Source organism: Rhea americana, unplaced genomic scaffold (genome assembly GCF_003343005.1).
Source record: "Rhea americana isolate MKP2758 unplaced genomic scaffold, rheAme1 scaffold_284, whole genome shotgun sequence".
Classification (NCBI taxonomy): Eukaryota; Metazoa; Chordata; class Aves; order Rheiformes; family Rheidae; genus Rhea; species Rhea americana.
Window position 1 is genome coordinate 1,018,405 of NW_028186406.1, and position 25,806 is coordinate 1,044,210.

The window sequence follows — 25,806 nt, forward strand, 5'->3', positions numbered from 1 at the left end:
ATGTGAATCTTTATTCTTGAGTTTTCTCAAAATAGACAGTGCTCTTTAGGAATTTTCTTCACGTGCTTTCCTTGGGCCTTGTTCTAGATCCTTGGCACCTCTGCTGGCTTCTTTTGATTACACCAACAGAAAACTTTGCTTGGTTTAGTTATGGAAAAACCTTTCATCTGCTGTTGCTTTGTATGTTCCTATTCCATCTCCTCCTGCTGAACAAAGACTTAGCGCTGAAGCTGTAAGTGGGGCGCTGCCCTTTTGAYGGTAGATTTTTGACTGCTGGCTTCTCTGAATCTAGAGCCTCGTGGTAAGTTCTCCCTCTGTCTTGATGGAGCAGCTTTTCTCCTCGGGCAYACAGAGCTCCATCCACCCAGCAGTCTATAGAGTGAGCTTATAGATCTTGCCTCAGGCAACTGCACCAGACCAGTTGCAGTAGCTATGTTTTTCAGTCATCTTCGCTGTATCTAAGTAACAGCTCTCTGAAAGAGCAGCTGACGTAAGAAGCTGGGGGGAAGAGAAAGGGGGAAAAGTGAATCTTTTATTTTCTTTTCTCATTTGCAATGAATTAATTAGCTAAGTTTTGGAGAGGTTAAGTGCTTGGAAACTTTGGGCTTACTTTTTGTGAAGGTACTGGGAGTTGGTTTCCGTAGTGGTTGAGATACACAGTTAGAGCAAGATCTTCTGGGCAAGTCAGAAAGTGATGTTGCTGGTCTTCATCTTAGGCTGTTTTTCTTCTGCTTAAATTAACACACGTGCAAAGATAATGGTACCTGTCTCTCTTACTCTTGTGAACATGACCCTGTGTCAGCCCTCTCCATGCAGACATATTGCCAAATGTCTTAGATTGTATTTTTACTCCCTCTGTTGGCATCTTGGCTATAAAGGGTGTGTGTTCCTGAAGAGAAAAACCTGCTTCTCTAACAGTCAGTTATATGGGGGAGGTGAACGGCTGCTTTTTCTTCTGGATTGGTTTGAACCTGACTTGGCAACAAACGCCAGGTGGCTGGGGGGTGGGAAAGGAAGGGAGCTCCTTGAGCTGCTGTAGCTTCTCACTCCCACTGGGATGCAATTATTTTATTTAAGGTTTGAATCTGGTGTCCTTGCTTAGGGTAAAATGCAAATGACTGAGTGCGTGTTAGAAGTGTCCTGTAACAGACTATCTGGGAGCCACACATTTTCCTGCTTCTGGCTCCTAGWTGCATTTAGTAGCTGATTGCAGTAGACACTAGTAGTAGACACTGTCCGGTGCCGTTCTAGCACCTACTATCCATCTGAATTATACCCTGTCCTGTGCGTAATCCTCTATACCATCCAACAATTCTTTTAAATCCGGCAAAGTGCTTTTTAATGAGGGTTAGAAAACAGGATCGCTCTTGAGGCCTGGGAAAAATGATGCTGCTTTGTGGCAAGGGAATGCCAGAGTAGAATCAGTACCACTTAGATCTCTAACAGCCAGCTTTGTGGCATCTGGTCTGTATCCAAGGATCCTCCTATAGGGAAGGAGATGTTACCTCTCCAAAAGAACCTGGGAAGCTCGTTACTTATCTCCAATTTCAGTATGTTTTCTTCTTACCCTGCTCTTGTTAAGATTTAAATGGAGGCTTAATTAACTGCAGATAACGTTGTCACATGCTTGGCATGCAGTATGTTCTCTTGATCACCTGTCACGTGTCTTGGAAAGAACAATATTTTTGATATTCTTTAGCGTGGATAGTGTCTCTGCTAGATCCGTTAGCATTTAGGATTTTAGAAATGTGTGATTTTATTTTTTTAATTTTATGTTGTATCAGGCWGCAGAGTGGTGGTGGCGGGGAACAAAATGAAAAACAAGTTTTTTGGAGTGTTTTCTGKGACCATGAGTTGCTCCAAAGATCAGCTACAACCCTTTCATGTTTGATTATGCAGTTTAAACACTAGGTGAGCCCTGGAGCACTCTTATCTTCCACCTCTACCCCAAAACAGTTTTTTGTACCACTTAAAAAAGAAAAAAAGAAAAAAAAAAAGAAAATAAAAGAAATTCAATCGTGTGGAGAGCTGTTGAAAAATTGGCAAATACTTGGTAACAAGAAATGAAAATTGGGCAATGTTTGTATTGAAAATTCTGTGGCCTGGGTTTCACTGCTTTCTGTCTCTTCAGTTTTCTTTTTCCAAAAGAAAAAATTCACAAATATTGGCTTATCTGACGCTTTTCTTCTGCAAATRTTTGGAGTTCTGTGCATCTCATGTTTCTGTCATACTAAGGGTTAATATGCTATTGGAGTTCACTGTCATCGTTTAACGTTCAAATATCTAAATTTTTTACTAATTCAGTCCTAATTCAGTCCATGTTTTCCAAACAAATTTATAGTTAGGAAGATGGTTTTCAGCTAAAGTGTTTTCATATTTTTGAGCAACTGCAATTTAAAAACTAAGTTCCTAAATAACATCAGATACTTGTAAAGTGTATTTTGTGTTGCTGTTTAAACCCCCCCCCCAACTTTTTGACACAACTATTAGGATCTAACGCACCAGTGGTAAACAGCTAAGATACTGTTTTGAATTAGGTAAGATTCCAAAGCATGTGCTTTTCCAGGTAATAGCTGCTTATTTTCAGTTAATTAATAGTAACCTTATTTAACACACCATAGCTGATCTGAAAAGAGAGAAGTCTGGACCAGCTGATCTTCTGCATGTGTGATGACTTTTTGTGTCTCTTGAAGGCAGGTGTTAGAAAGGACCTGGGTTTTTCTGTTACTCAGTATCCTGTATCAGGGTGACAAGCTTCATGACTGTTAAGGCTAAAGATTTTTATTTAGCAAGACTATTGCTCTTGAAATGTAACTATTGAAATTCTGGGGATTTAAATACTTTTTTTGGTTCTGTCTTGCCAATTTGGTGAGAGAGACAGAGACGAGTATCTAAGCATTCCCTGTTGTTCAGCTGCCTTAACAGTAAGTGACCTAGCTGAGAATACTGGCTAGTGGGGAGTGATTTAATTGCTTTTAAAAAAAAAAAAAAAAAAAAAAGTAAAGGCRTCTGAAACTTACTTGTGTTGGTTTTTGTTAAATACTCCTTTTCTACATGAAATTTGAGGAGTAGGAAAAGTGTTTGATGCTAATCTTGCAGTTGTACTTCCTTCCTTCCTTCTTCTTCTCCCTTCTCATAAGTTCTCTAAATATTTGCTCTCCCTTTTGCAGTGGTAGTCGCTCTTCTAAAACCTTCAAACCAAAGAAGAATATTCCAGAGGGGTCTCACCAGTACGAGCTGCTAAAACATGCCGAAGCCACGCTTGGAAGTGGTAATCTCCGAATGGCGGTTATGCTTCCAGAGGGTGAAGACTTAAATGAATGGGTTGCAGTTAACAGTAAGTTGGCTAACCTATCTTTTGTGAGGGGGACACTGAATGTGGACCGACATTTGCTGAAGGACACCTGTGTACTTCTTTCTAGTGTAGTGGGCTCTTCTGTCCTGCATACACCACTCTGCACTATGCTGCAGTTGGGAGAGGTGAATGTCTTCTTGTTTAGAGCTGAGAGCTGCAGAGTGGCTCACTGAGACAAAAACTCCTAATGCTCCATATGGTAAAAACATGTTTCTAGTAACAAAATAATTCTTATTCTTAGTGGTTAAAGTCTGAGCGCTTGTTCACAAACAAATGCTGAGGTAGAAATGCCAGTGCTGTTTTTAGAAAATGGCATGTCAGTGCCTTCTTAACGTGTTTAGTCTAGCTCTTCCTGCTAGGGTTGTTGCTCAATGGTGTAGTCAAGTCTCTGCGTTCCAGCTTAAGACCTTACCTTAGCTAAATGCTGAGGACCAAGTCTGAAGCACATTAARACTACAGTCATATGTATGGCTTGGCTTTCCTTTTGTCTATAGCAAACACAGAAGTTGATCTTTGCAGTATTCYTAAATTTAGTTCCTTGCTTTGCTTCTACCACGTTGTCAGCCTTTGCCCTGGTAAATTTTTGACTTGATTATTTCAACTTCCCATAAGGCAGTTTCTCATAGCTCCATTTTCTCAGCCRGGGCAGGCCAAACAGTGATGCCCAAATTAATGCTTTCTGATTGCTTTAGCAAGTTTCCTCCTCCTTCCTCTCCCTGCTTCATGAATTTGTTGCCTTTCTTCTGGCCTAAAAGAATGGATTAGTGAAAGTCCTATCATCCTGTGCAGGATTTTTCCACAAACCCTGGGCCCAGTCTGGTTATTCTCTGGTCTTTTGTGTAATTGACTTTATTGATTGTACAATGTTAATTGTACACTGCAGTGCAGTATAAATTGTAGTCAAGATAAATGTCTTCTAATTATTTATTTTATGTGATTCTTTCTGTTTCTGCTTGCTATTTGACATGTTTGGGAAGTGAAACTGTCATATTGACCTCTACCTTCCAGTTCTTAATTAGCCATGTAGTGCTCTGGTATATGAGCTGCCACTGTTTGCAGRGAATGTTGAAATTGTTGACACCATTCTCAATTAAAAAAAAAAAAAAGTTCACACTGCCTTGCAGAACAGTCTAAAGAAAAACCAGCCCATTTTTATGAGTAAGCTTTACTAAGGACCCTTCATATATTGCTTGCAACCTTCTGCTTTTTGTGGTCTCTCATTCCGTGTCTTTTCTTTCCTGTGTGGCGGTGGTCTCTTTCCCTTCTCAAAAGATTTGACTGCTAAATTAGCTGGGTGGGGAAAGGCAGTGAAGCACTTGACAAAAGTGCCTTGTGCTAACAGCTGTGTTTTCTAATGAAATGATCATCTTCCATGCCTCAGTGCAGCAAACTGGGGGGGAGGGAGAGGGCTTTTCTTTTTTTCCTAGAAGTGATTAACCAGCTTGATCAGCTGCTTCCTTGACTTAAAGTATCCCTCTGCTACTCCCAATATAAATTAATGGTAACTCTAAGCCTCTTCCATTGATCAAGGTGTCTAATAAGTAAATAAAAGCACTACTTATGGTGGTTGGTTTTGTCCCTCATGTACTGAGAGTGCAGGCACAAATGTTCTCCTCCTTTCTAATTCTTGCTCAACCCATAGCCTTACTGATGTTTTTCGGTAATGAGTTGGCTACATGTGGATTTTTAAAGTATGTGTTTTCAAACTGAAGAATYCTAAGGTAAGAAATGTATCATCAGTTTCTTCTTAGTTTCATTTGAAATCCTCTTGATTTCAAAAATATTAAAATCAGTTTCAGAAATACAGTACCCCTATTACTTTAGAATTGATGAAGGTGAAAAAGTGTCTGGAAAACACAGACATATTTGGTGGTAGAAATGGGAGTATTTCTTAAATACACCAATGTGTACTCTTCAAGTAAAAAAGCACTTAGAAAGGGTAAACTAAACCCTACAAACTTCAGAACCATGAGTAAAAAGAGGAAATGGAAATGCATGCAGGCGCTGTACTGCATTGCACATTTTGGAAAGGAGGTGCTTACATTTTTCATGTTTGTCAGACACTGCTGGCTTTGGCGGATGGGAGATATGTCTCCTGCTCTTCTGAGAATTGCAAGAGTGGGCTTCACAATAATCAGTCATTGTGTCAAAGTCTGTGGGTTTTTGAACATGCTTGCTTTGGGGCAAATGTTGGGCTGTGCTTTCTTTTGGAAATGGGAAATGGAAACTTAATTAACAGTTTTTCTGTACAATTAAGAAATAAGAGCAGTGTATAAGTGCTTCTTGCTGTGTTTACTGTGTTAAATACCTCCTCTCCCTGCCCGAATAAGCTTTAAAAGTCCGTATCCTCTGTAACTTTTTTCTCAACCCTCTCCAGTTTTTCCTTTTGCTATTTTCTGCTGTTGCTTTTTTGAGAGGAGGAGGGGAGTTTGTTGCTGAAGATGAACTCCAGTGGGTGCATGCCCTACCAATGTTTACTTGCTTTTTTGATACCAGGAAAGTGTCATGACGCAGTTGTATCTTGTATTCTGCATCTGCTGGACAATAGCTGTAATTCGCTGCCATGATGTGTATGTAGTCTTCAGTGTTTATTCTCTTGAAAAGTCACTGAGGGGAGCTTAAGTATTTATCCCTCCCTTTTCATCACTCTATTTCCTTTCATGGTACGTGGTATCTGATGGTGCTGAAATTCAGGATGTTGGCCTACTTTTCATTAGAGGACATGTATTTCTCTGTAGATTTAAGTAAAGGACATGGATTTGGGATGGCTACCAAGTAACACAAGATAGTTTTGACTGTTCTGTCGCAGCCACAACACTGACTTTCCTGTGGTTCAGTACCAGATCGAGAAGAGTGTATTGCTGCTCTTAACTCCACAATGTTCTGCAGATTGATTGTATGAGAATATGGCATGCTGCAAGCTCAGACAGACTRCCGGTTCGTCACCACCAGGACTAACCTTGCAGACATGACTGCCAAATGAAGCTTCTAGCTGTACGGGCTCCTGTTGTCCAAGGTGGCAGGCCCAGTGCTCTTAAGAGTAAGGGGCAATGTAGCATGAACTGGGCATTAGGACGTTAACCTCATTTTTATATTACATATAGTCCCTTTCAGCTTGAGGGTATGCTGGTGTAGTTGTGAAATTTGTAAGGCACTGTGGGTAAATAAAAGGAGCTGGATTCCTCAACACTTGATCTGAATGTTCATATGATTGCTAAATTTCATCCATGCATAAAAATGAACAAACAAGGAAACTAAAGCCAATTCCACCAATCTTAAGTTCTTGTCTGTTTGTATTACTTGTGTTCATGCAGAAGCAGAAGTTATGACAGCTGTTTATTCTAGGATAAGGGAAATAATATTTAGTGCAACTATTACTCTGGAGCCTTGTCATGCATTTAGTTAGTGGTGAGAACTTAACCCTGCCTTGTTTAAATTTTACTTCCTAGTGCTTCCTGTTGGTCTCTCTTAAATTTCACCTCTGACATCTACTGTTTGAAAAATATTTTGAAATGATAAAACTTTCGTATCAATACCTTGGTAGTGCTCTGTGCTTCCCAGCAGTTGTGAGGGGGTGCATTCATTAAGGGGAGATAAAGCTAATTTATAAAAACTGTTTACAGTAGTCAACTGTAGACTGTTTAAAAAAACTTCAGCCAAGAGAACAGTTTTTTCAAACATATAATAAAACCTAAGGAAAAAACCTCAAAAGCAAGGCCCAAAAGGATAGTTTTAAAATGAGGAAACGTTGTGGACTAACACATTCATTGGTAATGARTTGATAATCTGAGGAACAGAATTCACTTGATACTAACTATGTCATGCCTTCTATACACCCTTCTCCTTCTCCTTGTGTGCAGTGTTTTAAAGTCTTTTGGGATATGAGGCCTGAGGGACATTTGTGTCAGCTAGTAAGGAACAATTCTTTCTATTTGGAAAGTTTATACTTGAAAATCTTTGTTTTATTAGAAACTTGCCAGTAGAATTTGGGATTCTAATAGAATGCACCAAGCATTTGGAAGAGGAAATAGCTCGTTTTCTTTCTCTCTGAAATGAAGATTTTGCTACAGTGAAAAGTGCAATAGCTCTTGCCAGAGAATGTTCAAGAAAGTTAGTTGGTGGTCATGTTCCACATTTCCTTTATATTATATCTTAAAAAGCCATAACAAAGCTTTTATTATTATTAAAAAAAAAATACAGGCTCATCTTCAGCATTGTGTGTTTTGCAGTTGAAGCTGCAGGAAGTTTGCATTGCCATTACCCTGCAGAGTGATAATTGATATTTTAAATGCTTTACAGCTGTCGACTTCTTCAACCAGATCAATATGCTGTATGGAACCATTACAGACTTCTGCACAGAGGAGAGTTGTCCTGTGATGTCTGCTGGCCCAAAGTAAGATTATTGTTTATAAATCAATGAGAATGTGCAATTTTGGAGGTTATTCTGCATGTGAAAACTGGAGACTAGCTCAGTTCTGTAAATGCTGAATATAAGATAACTTCTGTGGGTGGAAAGGATACCTTCTCTTGTTACCCAAGGAAGGAAGAAAGCTTGAAGCTTTGTAAGAAAGTGGAGAAGGAAAGGATTTTCTCATATTTATTTTTATTTAGCCTGGGAAATAGCACTACTGTCAAATTTGTTCTTTTCTTTCAGTTCAGATATGTTACCGAGAGCTTCCTAAATACAAATTTGAAGCTTTTATCTGCAAGTGTTTAATTAGGGTGATTTCTTTTAGGTGTTCCAATAAGTTTTATAAAAAGAAACTTAGCTACAGTTTTGAGCAGTTTGAATAAAAATCCCCTATGCTGTCACTCGGTTAAGTTTCACTTCCTTAGTTCTTGTTTATACTTTTGTACAGATTTTGAACATTTGTGGTGTTGCTTGCTCTCTACTGCTTTGGGTTTTCCGAAGTGGAAAATACCTGCATTTCTAAGTGAATGGAGAGAGAAGACGCTGCTGCTTTTTAAGCTACCTTAGAATCATAAATGAGAAATAAATAAAACAGTCCTCTTCTCTGCTTCTTCCTTCCTTAAAATGAAATTTGTTGTTACTTTCTGAAGTCAGAATTCCCAGCCAGTGGGGGGTGGAGTCGAGGAAGGGTAACAGGGAGCTCTGGGAAGGAGAGCTGGGGAGCCAGAGGGAGCATCAGCTCTGCAAGATGAAAGCAGCAAGACAGATGAAGAAAAGCTTTGGTGCCACGTTCCTTAGCTAACAATGGATGCTGCTGAATGCCAAAACCAGTGTGGGCAGGCAAACCTGCTGCTGCAAACCAGGCAAGGGGCAAAATATAAAACAAATGAAAGTTTGCTATTATACAAAAGAACTTTGGTAAAAGCTTGTGCAGTAACATAGCCCATGGCCTGCTTCGTGCTTCAGAATGTGGAACAGACTCTTACTTGTTAAGAAAGATCATGAAAGTATTTTGTTTGCGTTATTGTTTGTCTGAGGAGAAGCAGTTACTTGGGGGCTGAGGTTAATCAGAGGCATAGCCATCTGTTTGCCAATCTAAACAATTTATTTCTCTCCAAAGGGACCAATAACCTTTGACAGAAGTTTATCTCATACTCAAATAATTATGAAGTGGGTAGGAAGGAGACACTGTGGTCCAGGAAATGTATTCTGCAGAGCTTTTGGTTAGATGACGTTGTGCCTAGCATTTGCAGAACATTGTTCAAACTGTGCAAGCCCCACCAGTGCTTAGGGGTGGGTTCTGTGAAAAATGGGTAAGAGTGTTTTTGTCCAGAGGGGCTGGGGTTGGGGCTACACAGGCACAGGACCAGGTGACATGGGAGGCCAGCCATGACTGGCAATGGAGCATAGACTGTATGTTTAGTTCAGGTGAATGTGGCCATTCTTTAACTTAAAGTGGACCTGCAAAATTTTCTTAGGTATTGCTGGAAAAATTACTTAAGTACTGATATTTCCTCTTTTTCTTATCCCTCTTTCCTGTTCTCTTCTGGCTCCAGCAGTACCAGCAGAAAGGGCATTGATTCTTAGGTACTATCTGCTGCTTCTAGGCTGAAGGTTACTGCCTCTTAAATCTCTGTTGGCTGAGCTGCTTTGTTCCTACATCCTCATCTGTTTCAAAGGAGTAATGAGTTAGCTGAACCAAATGATAAGGTTGTTTCGGTTTGAAACAAGTTAAGCAGCAGTAACATGAGTAACTAGGGAGAACTGAAAGCAGCAAGCCCTCTTATGTAAAGTCTGATTTGATTTTTTTTCTTTCTGTGCAATTCAAGCCTTGTAAAATTATTTGCCTTCCAGTATAACTGCATCCGCATTTAGGCTTTTTATTTTAGTAATTCAATGTTTTGGGTAGCTAAAGCAAACCTATAGTTACATTTAAATACACAATGTAGAGCTACACATTTTCATTGAAAAAATGCTTATGGTCTGTATATTGAAAAAGGTTCTTAAGCTGCTGGTATGTATGTAGTGGCTTGACACCCGTTATGGCACAGTCAAAACTTGCATAGCACAACTAACAAGCTTGGAAAAAGTCTATGGAAAAATTAAGCCAGACTGCTTGTGTGGGAGAGTAACCAGAGCTTACGCATGACGTTTTCTGTATCCACTGCCTGGTACTGGTGTTTAGTCTTCAAAACCTATTTAAAAGAATAAATTAACCCTTTGACAATGGACAGATCGTCCATTGTTCGTGTATGGGTGTTTTGTGTGTGTTTTTTGATGCAGGAAGAATTACCTTCTCTAAAGCGCTACCTTTAAGAATAAGCAAATACATGCAGCTGTGTAGCTGCTACTGAGGCTCACTGGTTCTTTCAGTAGCAATCTTGAAAAGAGGGGCTTAGCTGAGGCAGGTAGCTTCCTGGATGGGAGGTGGGGAGCCAAACGCTGCTTTTAAGTTGGGGGGGAGCACAATTTTGGCCTTCCTACTAACATTAAACAGCACGTGTGCTGTGGTCTCACTTAGATTTCTGTTGGACTAGTCTTTGTTGGAAGAATTGTTGAATTAGCCTTTAACAAGGTGTTAGTACCTTGAGTTAGTTAATGATTGACATAAAGTTCAAGAACAGAGCGCTCTCTCCCGCTGCTCAGCTTATTGTCTTAACAACTAGCGGGAGGGGGGAGAAGCAACCCTTAGTGTTGCTCCAGACATATGTTTTCTCATGGTAATGTTCCATTCCTTCAGCAAAAACAAACCATTTTTAGCCAAACACGMCCTAGTTGGTTAACACTTCTCATTACTTTTAACAGTTGTAGCATCACTATCAATGGAAGAGGCACAGTAAGAAGTTAAGAACCTGCATAAAAATAGTATGGTCTTTGGCTAGTATGGGGTGGATGGAATTGTCTTTATTTCCTCCATGGTTTTAAGTCTTCAAGGAGAATGCAAAGGACATGACTGCTGCATTGTTCCAAGCTGGATGTCTGAACTGGGGCTCTAAAATCCAAATTCAGGCATTTATGTGAGTGAATTAAGTTTACTTTCGATATTGATGAGATCCCTTTTGACTTCCRAGAGGTTTGTAGGTCCTCAGTGCCTCTGCATTTAGATTTTTGAGTAAGAATAGCTTGACATTCAGAGGTGGACAGTTCCCATAAGCAAATTGAGCCTAGTAGAGCATAGTTGAATGTTAATATACTGTCTTCTGTCCACTGTGTCTGTAGCAAAGAAAGCCCCCAAAACCCCACAGGCCCTTTAAATACCCTATCTTTCAGCAGTATAAATCCTCTTGCCCTTTTGCAACACTCCACTTTGCACCTGAGTCACTTGACCAATAGAGACAAAACAGAATATGATGTTTTCAGTTGTCCAATTTAATACCATTTTGCTGAGATTTAAAGATGACAGTTGCAAGTCCTAGGACCCTTTAAAAGGCCTTACTGAGCCACTGRGCTTCATTGCTGTTGGGCAAAGTAGTAGCTTTAATTTTACTCAAGCTATTTTCCTTCAGGCCGTGTGCATTGAATTGCATGGTAGAAGGAGYTGGTCCTATGATCATTTATACTTGGGAATGTTTTCTAGTGTCAGAAGCATAGTTGGGTTTTCTATTTATAGATGCCAAATAACTTGGATTTGTTAATATTAGAGAATTTTACCAGTGTCATTAGGGATTCCTAACTTTCTCCCTCCGCTTGTTAGTGTAAGCCATGTATTTGTTGCTGTATCCCTCACGCTTTGTTTTGCCCATAAGAAAATACTCTACTGAACAGTGGAGGTTGTTCACAATATATTTCCCTAGAGGAGTGCCATATAATGATAAGGCTAATTTATTTTCTATTACCAGAGACAGAGGCGTTTGCTCCCAAGTTTGAGATACAGTTTATTGTTGTTGTTTTTAATGTGTATGGAATTTCTGAATGTTGTTTTATATACAATTTCAAAAGGCTTTCAGACCCTAATTTGATACTGTTATAAAATGATATCTTTATGTCATTGWTAGCAGCTGATCACTTATTGGGAAAATGTTCTCCCAGTTACTGTTCTGACAAAACAAATGAGTGTTTTGAACATCTTTAAGCCAAATTTGATCAGAAATGGTTCTAACGGCTCATTTCAAGTGGTCTGTACAGTCTTTAAAATAGAAGACCTTTACAAATATCTTCATAATATTAATTGTGGATAGCAAGGGAAAGTTTCAACTGTGATATTCACACATGCCCAAATGTTGTGGCATACTACTATGTATTAAGAAATAAAAATCAAATAAAGCAAGCAGTCCCCCATGAAAAGAACAAATACTAGCTGTTGATAACATCTCTTTGAATTCTCTTAAAAAGAATGTAGGTAGAGCTTATAGATTAGGTAGGTTTGTTTCCTGTAAGAGCATGACTGTTTGAGCTGCCAGTACTGTCCTTACTTTGGAGAGGAGTATTGCTGCTAGTCTGAACCACTGTTAGTTACTTTTTTTCTAGGAGGATTTCAAAGCTGCAAAGCTCAGCAGTCCTTTTTGCTTCTGGCTTGGCAGCACGCTTACCCCACGGATAGTGTTTCTTCAGCAATGTTCTTTGGCTGGTTGGCTGAACAACGCTGGCTGATTTAAAACAGACATGGGAAATGATGCTGTTTTCAGAACGAAGAGATGGCTATGCATAGCTGTCAGCAAATGAGAAGAAGCTGCGCAGACCTTAAGGACTGTGAAGGAATATTAAGATCTATGCATTTGTACTTAGCAAGAAATAGAAACACTGGTTCACTTGAAAGCTGGTATTATCAGATTCCCAGTGTTAAACCTGTTTTTTAAAGCTACTTGTTCTCAAGATTAGCCATCTACTGTTGTGTATTGACATCGGTGGAATTGCTATCCCCAAGCCAGTCAATAAATCTTTAATTTCATGAAGACTTTTTTTCTCTGTGTGGTTGCACATGTAAGTGGATGATGCTTAATATGGTTCTCCATAGCTCTTACAATTCCTGAAGTTAAAATTATAACTATAAAAATGAATGATACTGAAATCTGCTGATGAAGCATATTACGTAAAGGATGTTAATGTTTTTAGTTATATGAACAGAAAAGAGTAAAAATATTACACATTTTATTGCTCCATAATCATACAGTGGTTGGTAAAGCTGGAGAATCTCAGCTCATTTACAAATAGAAGAACTAAGGCTAAAGACAGTAACTGGCCTACACCTATCCTGTGGGTCAGTGGTATGACTGGAAACAACTTTTCTGAATGCTTTTCATCTGTGAGTTGAGTTGTAGTGCCAGACCCTCATATGAACATTTTTTTAAGGAAGACTATTTAATTTAGAAGCTTTCTTCTAACTGTCAGCTGAAAGGCATTTCTTGCCAGCTTCCAGTTTTGTAGTAGTGTTCCTTGGTATTAACATATCCCTGAATTTGTCCCATATCTTCAATGCAATAGTAATTTGGGATCTCTGATAAGAAGAAAAATAGTTTGGTCTTCAGTTACTCGAAATCTGTAAGAGCATTTTCAAGTTTAGAGCATTTCCATTGACGTTGGGGGCCCAAAGTATCTGACTTGCACCTGATTCAACTACTGGGCATTGCTACTTGCTTTGCAGATCTCTGCAAATGGAGTCAAAGAAAATCCCATTGCTAGGGCTGACTTGGTGAACAAAGTTATGTATGGAGCATAGGCATGGATCAGCTCGAGTTGGAAATCAGTCAGATACCTTCACCAGTTTGAGTCCTGGAGGTTAGCTTTTGTTTGTATGAGAATTTAATGTAGCTTTTTGATGTTTCACTTCAACAGGTTATCAGTAATAAAAAAATAAAAGTAAGAAAAGAATAAGCTTTAAAAAAGAATAAGTAGTTGTTGCCTTTTTCAAGGAAAAAGAGCTCTGTGTAAGTTTTGGAAACCTAATCCTACGGCACCTTTTTGATGTATAGGGATGTTTTGACTGCAGGTTGCCACATACATTTTGTCGAGTGTATTAGAACCAAGGATAAATGAGTCCTGTGCCTGTAAAGGAAGAAGATTTTTGAAGGCCTTCACGGAATACAGAACAGAGGCCCCCTGAAGTCAGATTGCATTGGGGAGAAGGGGTACGGAGCAGTTGCAGGTGACTTGGGAACATCAGGACCTTAGTTTCAAGGAAGAGCTCTGGGACGGTGTGGGAGTAAGGGGGGGTGGAGCAGGAAGAGGAACTTTCCTGGCGTCTGTATGCATGATTCACTTCTGTTAAGAAATGTCTTGTTGTTATCCCAACCCAGATATGAGTACCACTGGGCGGACGGGACAAACATAAAGAAACCAATTAAGTGCTCTGCACCAAAGTACATTGATTACCTGATGACTTGGGTCCAGGATCAGCTGGATGATGAAACGCTATTTCCATCTAAAATAGGTAAAGTAAATAATTAAACTTGAACAATGTATTGGGATTACAGTTGTACAGAAATATTGAAGTCTTGTACCATTGAAAGGTCTCCTAAAGGTCTGATTAGGGTAGGACAACTGTGAAAAGTTACATTATATATAGAAAGGCACTTTGATCTGTTAAGATAAAATTTAAATGCTAACATATTAACTCTGATCCATATGTTAATACTCTTATTAATGAGTCCACCATAATTCAGAATGTAGGAAATACTTGTTTATATTTAACAAGTGACCTTTTTGACTGAATGCTTTTTTTAGTTTTGAAAAGTGATTTGTTCCCTAGATATAGGTAAGAGGTTATTAACACCTTGTAAGCTGGTGCAGACTCACAGATTTTTGATGCAGAAAAGATGTTTTGTCCTGATGGGGCACTTCTCTTAGACCTTACCTTCCGGGAAGTGGAGTTGCATCTTTGATCCTARATGCATTCTTTAAAAATCTTTTCAAGTGAAAATGGAAGATGTATATTTTTTAAGGAGATTTCCTTCATAAATGAGGAAAGTAACAAACCACCATCAGTTCTGATACAATWATAACAGGCATGAAGAACTATTTGTTCTAAAGCTTCTAACTGGCAGTTTTCCAGTACACTGCTGCTACTCTTAGGCTTATGATCCATTACAGAAAAAGGAAGGGAGATTTCTTGATTGCTTGTATTCTGTGAATAGTTTCTGAAGCATTTGACAGATCTTCAGTAAGCCTATCCAGAGAATCAAGGCCACTTATCAGAATCAAGTGGCATTTGTTTTTACTTAGAGTAAACAGAGAAGCATGGGAGGCTGGTTTGTTTGGGAAGAAGTGACAAAAATCTAAATTTTTTCCTGCTTAGTAGATGTGAGCGCAATATCTGCTTACAATATGACATTGATTTTAGTGTTTCATTGTAGAGTTCAGAACTAAGGTAGAAATTTGGTACCTTGCTAACAGGAATAATACTGAATTGTGATAGTTTGTATTAAAATTGTTTTCAAAAGACTATGTCAGGACTTGATCTTTCTTTTACTGCAGCTCATACTTCTGTGGAGTTAGTTTTTTGAAAAAAAAATACATCCCATACACCATCCTATGAAAAGAAAGGCAATGATTCAGAAAGGGACTTAAAGGTCACGGTGGACAACCAACTGAATATTAACTGGCCCTGAGAGACAATAGCCAGTGAAGGAGATGTGATGGACATGCAACCACAGGCATGAGGTTAGGCAGGAGTATGAAAATTTCGTTGCTAGTGTTTTAAAGAGTTAGGGACATCATGAGGGGCTTACAGCATTCAGCTTGGGCCTCTGACCTTCAGACAGGACTTCACCAATTGGAAAAGCTGTGAAAGAGCTAAGCTGACTGGGAAACCTGCTACCTGATGGGAAGCTAAAAAGGTTCAAATTATTTAGATGGATGATGCATGTTTTTTTTTTTAGCTTGTGGATTTGTCAGTTAGAGAACATTGCTCCCAGTGGCTGACGGCTCTTCCCTGAACAGTTTTTATTGAAAATCATGCACTAGCAAACTGATTGAAACTGATTTTAGCTGTCCTGGGTCATTTTCACTAAAATGACTGAAAGGAGCATGTTTTGGTGCTTTACCAATACAATTTTACCAAAGGAGTATTTTAGCAGGCAGGTAAGAAAGCCTCTGGCTCAGGGATGGTGATCTGGCTAAGGGACAGTGATCTGTCTGAGGGATGGAAGTTAGCAGAGGGGAAATAAGTGTCTATTCAGTGAGTATGAGACATCTGGAAGAGAGCATTTTTGTGATTAAGGTGGCTTTCAGTTACCTTCAAAGAAGTATCTGCTGCCACTGAGGTAGCCTGGGTATCTTGGACACAGGACCATCAGTGAAAGTGAGAGCCTGCAGGAGACTTTCTGCACTGGCAGTCAAGGCCAGGCGTCTACTGAGGACGTCACTGAGGCATTAGGTGCCTGCATTTGGGCATCTGAATCCCACTGCTAGAGGCCATATAGGAAGAAAATTCTTGATCAGAGAAGGCTCTTCAGGGAAGTATAATAAGGCATAATAAGATTCAATAACTAGAAGCTGAAGCCAGGTGGGTTCAACATAGAAATGTAATTAGATTCATCTTGGAGCAAATTCAGGAGGCACTGGACTGCTGAAGGGAGGGAAAGCTCCTCTCCTTGTGCTTTGGTGCGTGTTGTGCGAGCAGTTGAACTGCTGGGTGAAACGAAACAGCCCTTGTGCAAGACAGATTTGGATTATAATGTCTTTCAAAACACGTGAATGTGGCACGTACGTTTAAAAATATGCYATTGGTTCTGTTATTTCTAGGTGTCCCTTTCCCAAAGAATTTCATGTCAGTGGCAAAGACGATTTTAAAGCGTCTCTTCAGAGTTTATGCTCACATTTATCACCAGCACTTTGATCCAGTGATCCAGCTGCAGGAAGAGGCACATCTTAACACTTCTTTCAAGCACTTTATATTTTTTGTTCAGGTAAGTTTAGCAGGAACATTACGGTTTTGGTTTTGTTCTGGAAAAAGTAATGTATCAAAATAACACTTAACAACTTAATTTATTAACAACTGATGCTTTTGTATGAGTGTGGACAACTTGTAACACCCAAATGTGTCTTATTCTATTTGAATCTATATTTACTGCTGGGGCATTCATGGAGCTGAAAAGTTGGTTTCAACAAAGTATGTGTATTCATTACCAAATAATTAAATAGAATAGTAATTCATAACAAATGAGAGGGAGGACAGCATCTGAAACCATGTTGGAAAGAGTGCATTTGCTCAAAAGCTGCGTCCCTTCCTCCTCCCACTGCCTCAACAAAGAGCATCTCCCTCACACGTTTCCCCCTTTGAACGAGGGACAAAGCTTTAGGCTTTAGTTTGAACTTTGCCATACAGATAATAGCAGATGGACAGAAACTGCTGTAGTGGCTAACCCTGGACTTGAAGAGCTTACTGCCAGTTGACTTCTATCTAAATAAGACTTCTCACTTCAGTTGCACAAATAAAACACGATGTGTATGTATGTCTTTCTCCTCATCCTTGTTACAGGAATTCAACCTTATTGATAGAAGAGAACTTGCACCACTTCAAGAATTGATTGAAAAGCTCACCTCTAAGGACAGATAAAAGGAAGAGGATTTTTTCAAGTCACTTGTTTCTTTAAGCGAGCGTGTGGTATTTAGTTTTTGTTCGTTTGTTTTTTAAAAAACAAGACAAAACAAAACCTTGCGCTGTTATTACTGACAGCCAAGCTCTACTTTCTGTGCTTTTATTAGGGGAAATCTTTTGTCTGTTAGTGACACGCAGTAAATAGCCTTTTTTTTGATTGTTATTATTCATTGTGAATTTTTAGCAGGTGCTGAGTGTTTATAAAGGAAACATGCTTGGTTGGGGGATTGACTCTGCTGGTGGATGGGTTCTGTATTGTGTCAATGATAGCCCATTCTCATGAAGTCCCTAAAAGACTTGCTTACATTCTCTAAGTGCCTTGGCAGACTCACTTCTGAGGTGCAAAGCACATACAATACTGAACATTGCTGGAAACAGAAATTATGAACTAACACCCAGGACACTTACTGATACTTGTTTTAGAAAAATTTATATATGCTTACACTTAAAAAAAGCCATAACTTACTGAAATCGATGATCTCCAGCTTTTAATACAAATATTTGTCTTATTTTTTTAGAGAGATTAATACAGAATTTTTCAAAGCTAGGTATTTCTTAAAGAGAAAAGTGATGGTGAAGTTCTAGTCACCAAATCAAAATGACGACAGTGGTGTCAAAGTTTCAGATAGCCTGGGCTTAGCAAATGATTATTTGTCTATTGCACTGGTTTGGCATTTCACAGTTGCTTGTATTTTTTGAGAGAGAAGCATCAATTTAGGTCAGTCACTTTTGTAGACTTTCCTAGCATTTGCCAAATGAACCATCAGTTTGCACAAATACAGTTAGGGAAAATAGTGTCAAAACTACACTGGAATAATACCAAGAAAGATCTAGCTTGAAAAATAGCTAGTGAGATGATGTTTATAAGATAGGAATAAAAAGCCCAGCTCTGTGATGGAGCTCTGCTGGCCAGTGTTTTCTGTGGTAGGGAGTCTATTTTGGAGGGAAAATGATTTCATGGACCACTTTGGATTTATGTTAGCGCAGTAGTGTTCTCTCCCATTTAAAATTGCAGCCCATCTCCAAGGCAGCTACGGCAGGGAAAAATAGTAGAAACATACTGGTGAATTTTCAGTGGTTTGTCATTTGGTAAGTGCATCTTTTGTTTCTAAAAAAAAAACCATTCAAAATAGGTCCTTCCTCCATCTCAGATAGTTGTGGGGGTTTTGGCAAACAGAAACCTGATTCCAATACAGTTTTAGCAAAGATATTCAAACTATAGTCTGTGRTCATACAGGAGTTAACTTGTCACAAACTTTTGTTCTCATTTCTGCTTTGAGAAACAAAACATAGGGCTACAGAGGCAAAGAGACTATCTCTTGTTCATTTATAGATCTTGTCACAGCTGTTGTGTTTTGGATTCAAAGAAATCTGTATTAGGTTTTGTAATGTGCTATCCAATGATATCACTCAATGCCTGATAATAATACACTAGAGGATTAATGTTGCCAGGCTTGGCTAGATAGATAGAGATGACTGTTTTTAGGTCTGTATGATATAAAGACATAAATTGATCTATTTACACTAGACTGACTCTTGAACCTCGAAATTTTATGATTGAAACCAAGGTCAGCATGTGACAGAACAGTTGAGCTAACATTTTGTGCACTTCTGCTTGACTGAAAACATTGAGTGAAAAATAAAATACTGTGTAAATAGCCTGAAAAACTTGCAATTGGTATAGCCATTGGTACAGCCAGCTAATCAATATAGAAGCCCATTGATAAACATATGTTAATTTTGGAGACTAGAATCACTATTTTGAATTAAAATACTTCATTTCAAAATAATCTGCATCTTATTTTAAGAACAATATTGTTCTTCAGTTGAGTTAAATTTCCTAGTCTAGCAGGAGAAGCAGTTGAATTTTCTATTACGTCTTCTGTCTCTTCGTTTCTTACCAGACTTGAGCACAGTTGTGAAAATCCAGTATTGCACTAGAGAATGGTCCACAATCCACATGAGAAGGACCAGGTGGGKCAAACTTATGATGCAAAGACTTCTTTCCCTCAAATGTTGCAACAAACTCCCAGTTTTAAAAAGTCAGAGTAAAGTCTTATCCCTTCTCAGCTGGTAAGGATCTTGACTCTCCCTTGTGTATGCACATGTGGGAGGAAAAGAGGGAGATGCCTAATACTTGTTATCTCTTTAGGGAGACGGGGTGGAAAAAAAATGTGCAAGCCGTAAGAAGAATAAAGACAAAAGCAAGCAAGAAGCACAAACACATTTCCATTACTTTGGCAAGTCACCTAAGACTGTGGTACTCACCCCAACACTTTTGCCAGTTCTCCTCTTTTTAGGACATGTACTCTCTGGCTGGCTAGGAGTTCTGCTGGCCAGTGGAGGAGTCAGTCAGCAGTGTAACACCTGATTGCTGCTGACAGGAATTGAGTAATATGGTGATAAGGAAGAAACTAGCTCTGATGAGCAGAATATCCCAATATGGGATTGAGCAAGTACTGTTCCTGTCCTGCCTAATAGCTGGAGAAAGAGAGTTCCTCTTGCACATACCACCCTTTTTATGTGCTGTATGGTATGTTAACCAAGACAACTGGGAATGCAGTACCTGTAGGGACCATATGAATTGTTCATCATTTATTTGCAACTGCAGGATTTTTTTTAACTGTGTAGCAAGCCTGACATGTGGTCTGGATGTGACTAGGTAAGCCTGGTTTTGTGATTGTAGAATAGTAATGCTGGCTATAGGCAGAGGGTTGAAGGACTCCTTTAGTTTGTGACAAGTGTCCTTTCAGAATTGCAGGGGCAGATAACATCCATCTGACTATGGAAAAGCAGCTTAGCTTCTGAATTTGAACTGCAGTATTTTGAACAGACTGCAGCTAGGCAGGAAGCTGAATTTAAGAACTTGCTGTTGCACACATGAGCTTTTTGTGTACTTAATACCTGAGAAATGTTGGTAAGTTTCCAATTACAGAGGCATGGTAGTGTTGCAGGGGCAGTTAGCTATTAAAAATGCTATTAACCTTCATATCCGATAAAATCTCTTTTGCTGAGTTGATTCAGTACTGCTCAGGGAACCATGTGTGCTGAGTGTGCTTACTGGAGAAGGACATTTTAACCAGTGGTAGAGCTAGCTCATGTTACCCCACTGCAACAAGACATGAGAGTGAGTGGTGTAAGTCTGCACCAAGGTGCTAAATAGGAGATATCCTCCATTAGAGTTAAAGTGGTCTGGTTAGTTTGATACCACGTACCAGTAAGTATTCAAAAGAAGATTTAAAAGTGAGGATTTGCTATGATAACAGTGCATTGGCTGTTCTTATACCTCTGCTCTGGACTTTTATTATTATTATTATTATTAACAGTTCTGGAAATTCAAAGGCATCTGCTGCAGGTCAGAATTACAATGCATTGTGTAAAAGATTAGCCTTACATAGGTAGTGTGTTTTTTTGTGATTAGAATCTGGTGGTAGAAAACATTTTTACCAAATAATTTCTAGACATGTGCTAAAAGCTTGGAGATCTTGATTTGCCTGACAGCTGTATGAACACATTGTTTAATTATACACTTGAAAATAACAACATGAAAGATACGTATGCAGTGTTTGGGATTCAGTATCCCTGTGCTTGTTATATTTGCAGCTTTTAAAGTTTTTTTTTTCTTCAAAAAGATGTGGGACCAGAAGTTCATGTGTGTTTACACTTTTGAAGTAAGGGCACACTGAAGTACTAAACAAAAGTTGCCATGTTTTACAAACTGAATCTGGATCTGGTGAATGTGTTTATAAAATAGTGCATTTGCTGGAGGGAGGTGAGGAGGACCTCCACTCTCCCCAAGTAAAACCCAGAGAAATAACCCGCAAACAGAACCCATGCTGCTCTAGGCCTCTGTTCAACGGACTCTCTGTTACATGTCACGAGCTCTGTGATACAAAAGCTTACGGCTGCGTAGTCGGTGGGAGCAGAACATGCTGATGAGGTTTAAAACCAGGCTGAGCTGTCAGTGCTGGTTCAGGCCTTCCAGTGTAATAAGCTCTTAAGTTCTGTGGCTTGGGGTGTTCTTCAGCTGCCACTATACTTAACTGTGTCAGTGGTTTGGGTGGTAATTTCAGGAGGTCATCTACCTCGATGGGATGGGGCAAACGCTGTTAAATTACTCAAGTTCTGCCATCTTTGCCAGTGCTGACACTATTTAGATTGTGTAGAAAAATTCCGCTCACAAAGATTGTACCTGTTTTTTGAGTAGTTCTCACTCAAGACAGGGATCCAAGTTAATTGTGCAAATAGGGAAGAAAAAAAAAAGCCACATTCTGCTGTTGCAGGTAGCTAAATGGTAGCTGAGAGGAGAAAACAATTTTCAAGGGGCAGATAGCCCATCTGCAAGTATCAAGTTTCTTTTACTGCTTACTATGCAATGTAGGATTTTGAACTTTTGCTTTTACTTTAAGATACAACATAGACAAGCACTGTCCTTATTCAGTATTTAGGAACTGAACACTCTCCCAATCTCCCTGACACTCATTTACAGGTAAGATACCTATTTGCTGCTATTGACTTTACTTACCTTTCAGATTGTACCTGTTTCTCATTCCTGCCCTCTTGAATTGCCACACATAACACATCCTTTTGGGTAGTTTTATTTTTTTTTCTTGTCAGCCTCTCCCTCTTCCTACCTGCCAGAGTGCTGTATTACTGTATATAAAACATTCTTAGTTGGACTATTTAAAAAGCTGCAGCATGAATACAGACTCCTTGCTCCTCTTTAATTAGAAAACTCGCTGGTATTCTGAATCTTGTTTCCTTCATCGCTAATATCAGTCAGGTTTTTCCAAGCTGCACTACTAAAACCTCTGGCAGTTTTACGATTGCTTGTTGTCTTTTCCTGGATGTTTTACCTTATGAGACCAACACTGGTCATTAGTATTAAACCTTGTATTTTTCTGCTTGTCTTAATTTCCTCTTACCAGGTTAAGATTGCAGTGTAGTTAAATATCAAATTACATTTTTGTTTTAGGAACAAACTCCCTAACTTGTTCATAGAATATTGTATTTTTAGGGAAAATTAATTTTTATAGCCACTAAACTATACTCATTATTTTTGTACATTTGCAACGTCTCACATTTTTCAGAGACATGTTGTGGAGGGAACACTTATTTTCAATGCTGTTTTACTACTTCTGTATGCTGAAATTGTGTTGCTTAATATCGCGGAAGCACATACCTTGATATGCAGTAACAGTGAATGAGGTTTGAATAAAAGGCCATTTTCAAAGGCAAAAAAGATACTATAAAAGCAACACTAACTTTCCTCCTCCTTTAGAATCTTAAAACAGATGTGAGAAAATAAGGTGTAAAATACAAAATGCAAGATGGGAGCCCTTACTGTAAGCTAACTGTGCCAATATTGCTTCAGTTTGTATTCATGGATTGGTATTTTAGTTTTAAATCAAAACAGCTTTTGATTTAAAAAAAGAAAAAGTTGAATGTCTGAAAATCTGCAACATGTTTATTTGAGAGATGTAAATAATGTATACAGATTGTTGTATGTGATGGGACAAAATATTTAAATTCTAGTTTTTTTTTCAATAAGAAACTGAAGGCTGTTTATAAGGAAAAAAATAAATAGCTACGTTTGACCATGATTGTCTTTTTTTTTTCTTCTTGAGCTTGTTTCTAAATTAACTTCTATTTGTAGATAGATTTTTTTCTGTATATTGTACACATATGAACATTACACATACAAATTAGATTTTTGTAAATGCCTTGCGTGAATTTGTGAATATTTGTATTGCAGGCAGACACGATAGCAATAAAACAACCTGATACCCTCTATATTTCCTTGTTTGATGCCCTGAATTTACAAAATACAAATGGAGCTCAGTCTGGGATTTCGGATAGAAAGTTTAGTGTCGCATTAGCTRAATGTCAGCCTCTGTCTGGGGTTATTTTGAAAGCTTTCCTGCAGTGGTGGTGGCACATCATGCCCTCAGTGCTCTGCTGTTTCAGGTCCCCAGGTTCACACAAAGCACAGACTCTCCTTTTGGCCATGCTCAGCGGCACAGATGTCTTTTTTCTTTTAAAAGCCCACCTCGACCCTGACCTCTGGAGTACGCCAGCTCCCTGGAGTTTTCTTCCCTTCCCTTCCCTTCCACATCTGCCCCTCTGAGAGTGCTTCCTTCCTCCTGCCCTTCAGCTGCTCTAGTCACATCRTAAACTCTTCAGGATGGGCTTTAGGTGGTAAGTCATCTGTTTCTTGCAGACGGAGAGTGATTTTAACCATYAGATTAGAAGTGATATGGCCTTGCCTTTATTTCTGTCCCCAAATAATCATGGTTTTTGTGTTTGATACAGTGACCGTGCAAGAAGAGTTCTAGGATGGTGCTTGCAGCTGCACGCGCTTYACATGTAACTTAAGTCATGAACCGTAACCTTAAAAATAGAGTAACGAACTGTAAGTGCTTTGCATGTTGCAAACTATAGTGCAGTTACTCAAGTTTTAGATGTTTCTGTGTGACTTGGAGCAGGTGCCCAGCCACCATTTGTGGTGTGGTGTGGTGTGGTGGCTGGTACRGTTCCTTTTGTAACAAGACCTGCTCCTGTGTCAAAATTTTGGTGCATTGTTAAGGGTGTGTGTTGGTCCTGACTGCCTTGTTTGTTGCCTGTACACATTTCATGGATTTGAAGATTTTTCTCAGTTTAACTTGGACTTTCGAGAACGAAAATGATTTGATGCTTTGATGGTATTACTGGGAAAYGCATTTTCAAAGAAGAAATGGATGGCCTTTTGAAGGATTTTAATGTTTTCAGCCATAACCCTCCAAACAAGATGCCTTAATTGCCTTTAAGTCCATTTTGTTTCATTTTTAGTATATTTCTGGAAGATTTTTAATTTGAATGGTTACATATTRGCTCCTGTCAGTGAGCTATATACAGCCATGGTCATGCTTTAATTTTGTCCTGTAAAAATCTGGAAAGGCTCGCTGCTGGGCTTTCCAAGCGCGGAGCTGCTGCTGCCTGCTGCTAGAAACTGACAGCTTTGATTGTCTGCGCATGAGGAAATGGTATTAACTGTTTCCTTTTGGTAGCCTCTTCTGCGCTGCCAGGGGAAGCCTGTGCTGCTGCTGCTGGTGGTTTGTGGAAGGTGCAAATGCCTTGCAGCCTCCTCTGGTCTTGTTTCTGAACCTGTCACGTGGGGCCCCCAAGGTACACTGAGGCTGCTGTGCTCAAATTAGTGCTCCTCAGGGTTGTAAAYGTATTTTTGAAACTCTGTTTTTTTCATCCGTTGAAGCGTATGGATGAGAGAACTTTGCACTGGCAATTATAATTTATATTTGTGTTGTAATGCACCTGAGGATACCCCCGGCCCAAAGCCCAGTGCCTGACGGCTTTCTGCGAGGCAGCGTGAGGGAGGYGAGAGTTGCAGGAAGAGAGGATTCGGCCGCACAAGGCTTCAGCCCTGGGTGACAGCGGGCTCCAGCCTGTTTAGCCAAGGCGCCCCACTGCCCTCCTCCTCCTCAGCTTGGCCAGGTCGGGGTGCACGGCACGCACAAGGGGGCTGGGGCAGCAGGAGCCCCCGTGGAGGCCCCGGGGCTGCAGCTCTGGGTTGAATCCTGTGCCGCAGCGAGGACGAGTGTTTCCCGGGTACGCGGGTATACGCTGTCGGGTCCAGTTTGGCTCCGCTCTGCGGTTGCGCACGTCTACACGCGCGGCGAAGCTCACTGTGCAGGCCGTCGCCTGACCCGCTGCTGCGACGCTCCTTTCCGCGGCGGCGGGAAAAGGTCACGGCCCTCCCGCTGCTCTCCTCTCGCTACCGGAGGAAGGCAGAGCGAAGCTTACGCGTTTCGCCGAGTAACCAAACGCTGCAGGGTGGCAGAGGAGGGGGGCAGCGCTGGCCGCCGCCGTGCYGCCCCCTCGGCGCTGAGAGCCGAGAAACTCGTCGCATGCGTCGCCCCCGGAGCGCTCAGCGATCGATGTGCTTCGCCTTCTGCAACTCTCCCTTGATCCGCAGCGCTGCAATCGGCCGAGCGGCCTTTCGCCTCTTGCCGCCTGCCCGGACCCGTTTGGCGCGCGCTCGCTCCCGCACCGAGCCCTCTTGCACCAGCTTTTGGCCCTCGCGGCCACCCGTACAAGGCGCCGCGGGCTCAGCACCCCGGCGCTGCCGGTGACGTCAGGCTACCGTCCTGTCAGTCCCTTCGCGCGCCAAATTCGAACGCGGCGCCGGGCTGGGCGCGAGCGCGGCGGCGGAAGAGGCGACGGTTATTTCCGTTACGGCCGTTATCGGCTCGCGCTGCGGCGGCAGCGTTCTCGTTCTTCGAGACGTACTCAGAAAGCAGCTCTGCGCCTCCATGGCCACTCCTCCCAAGCGTGGCAGGCTGGAGGGCAACATCAAGAAGATTGCGGTCGAGGGCAACATCGGTGAGTTGGGCCGACTGTGGTCCCGGCCCCGTCTCCTTACCGGCGTCGCCCCGCAGGTTGTTCTCCCGGCAGGCAAACATTTTTTTTTTTTTTTCCCCGGGGTGTTTGTGTGTGAGGGGGAGGATGGTG

At 40.4% G+C, this 25,806-nt stretch overlaps 1 protein-coding gene across 1 annotated transcript in view; it reads left to right on the top strand.

Moving 5' to 3' along the window:
* The window catches only part of MOB1B (MOB kinase activator 1B), a 43,078-nt gene extending 19,982 nt beyond the window's left edge, over positions 1-23,096 (top strand). The window contains exons 2-6 of the mRNA XM_085308852.1: positions 3,171-3,337; positions 7,655-7,748; positions 14,000-14,133; positions 16,446-16,609; positions 17,182-23,096. Of these exons, the coding sequence (XP_085164978.1) occupies positions 3,171-3,337; positions 7,655-7,748; positions 14,000-14,133; positions 16,446-16,609; positions 17,182-17,259 (637 nt within the window). The 3' untranslated portion in view covers positions 17,260-23,096. The remainder of the gene's footprint in view (positions 1-3,170; positions 3,338-7,654; positions 7,749-13,999; positions 14,134-16,445; positions 16,610-17,181) is intronic.
* The last annotated feature ends 2,710 nt before the right edge of the window (positions 23,097-25,806 follow it).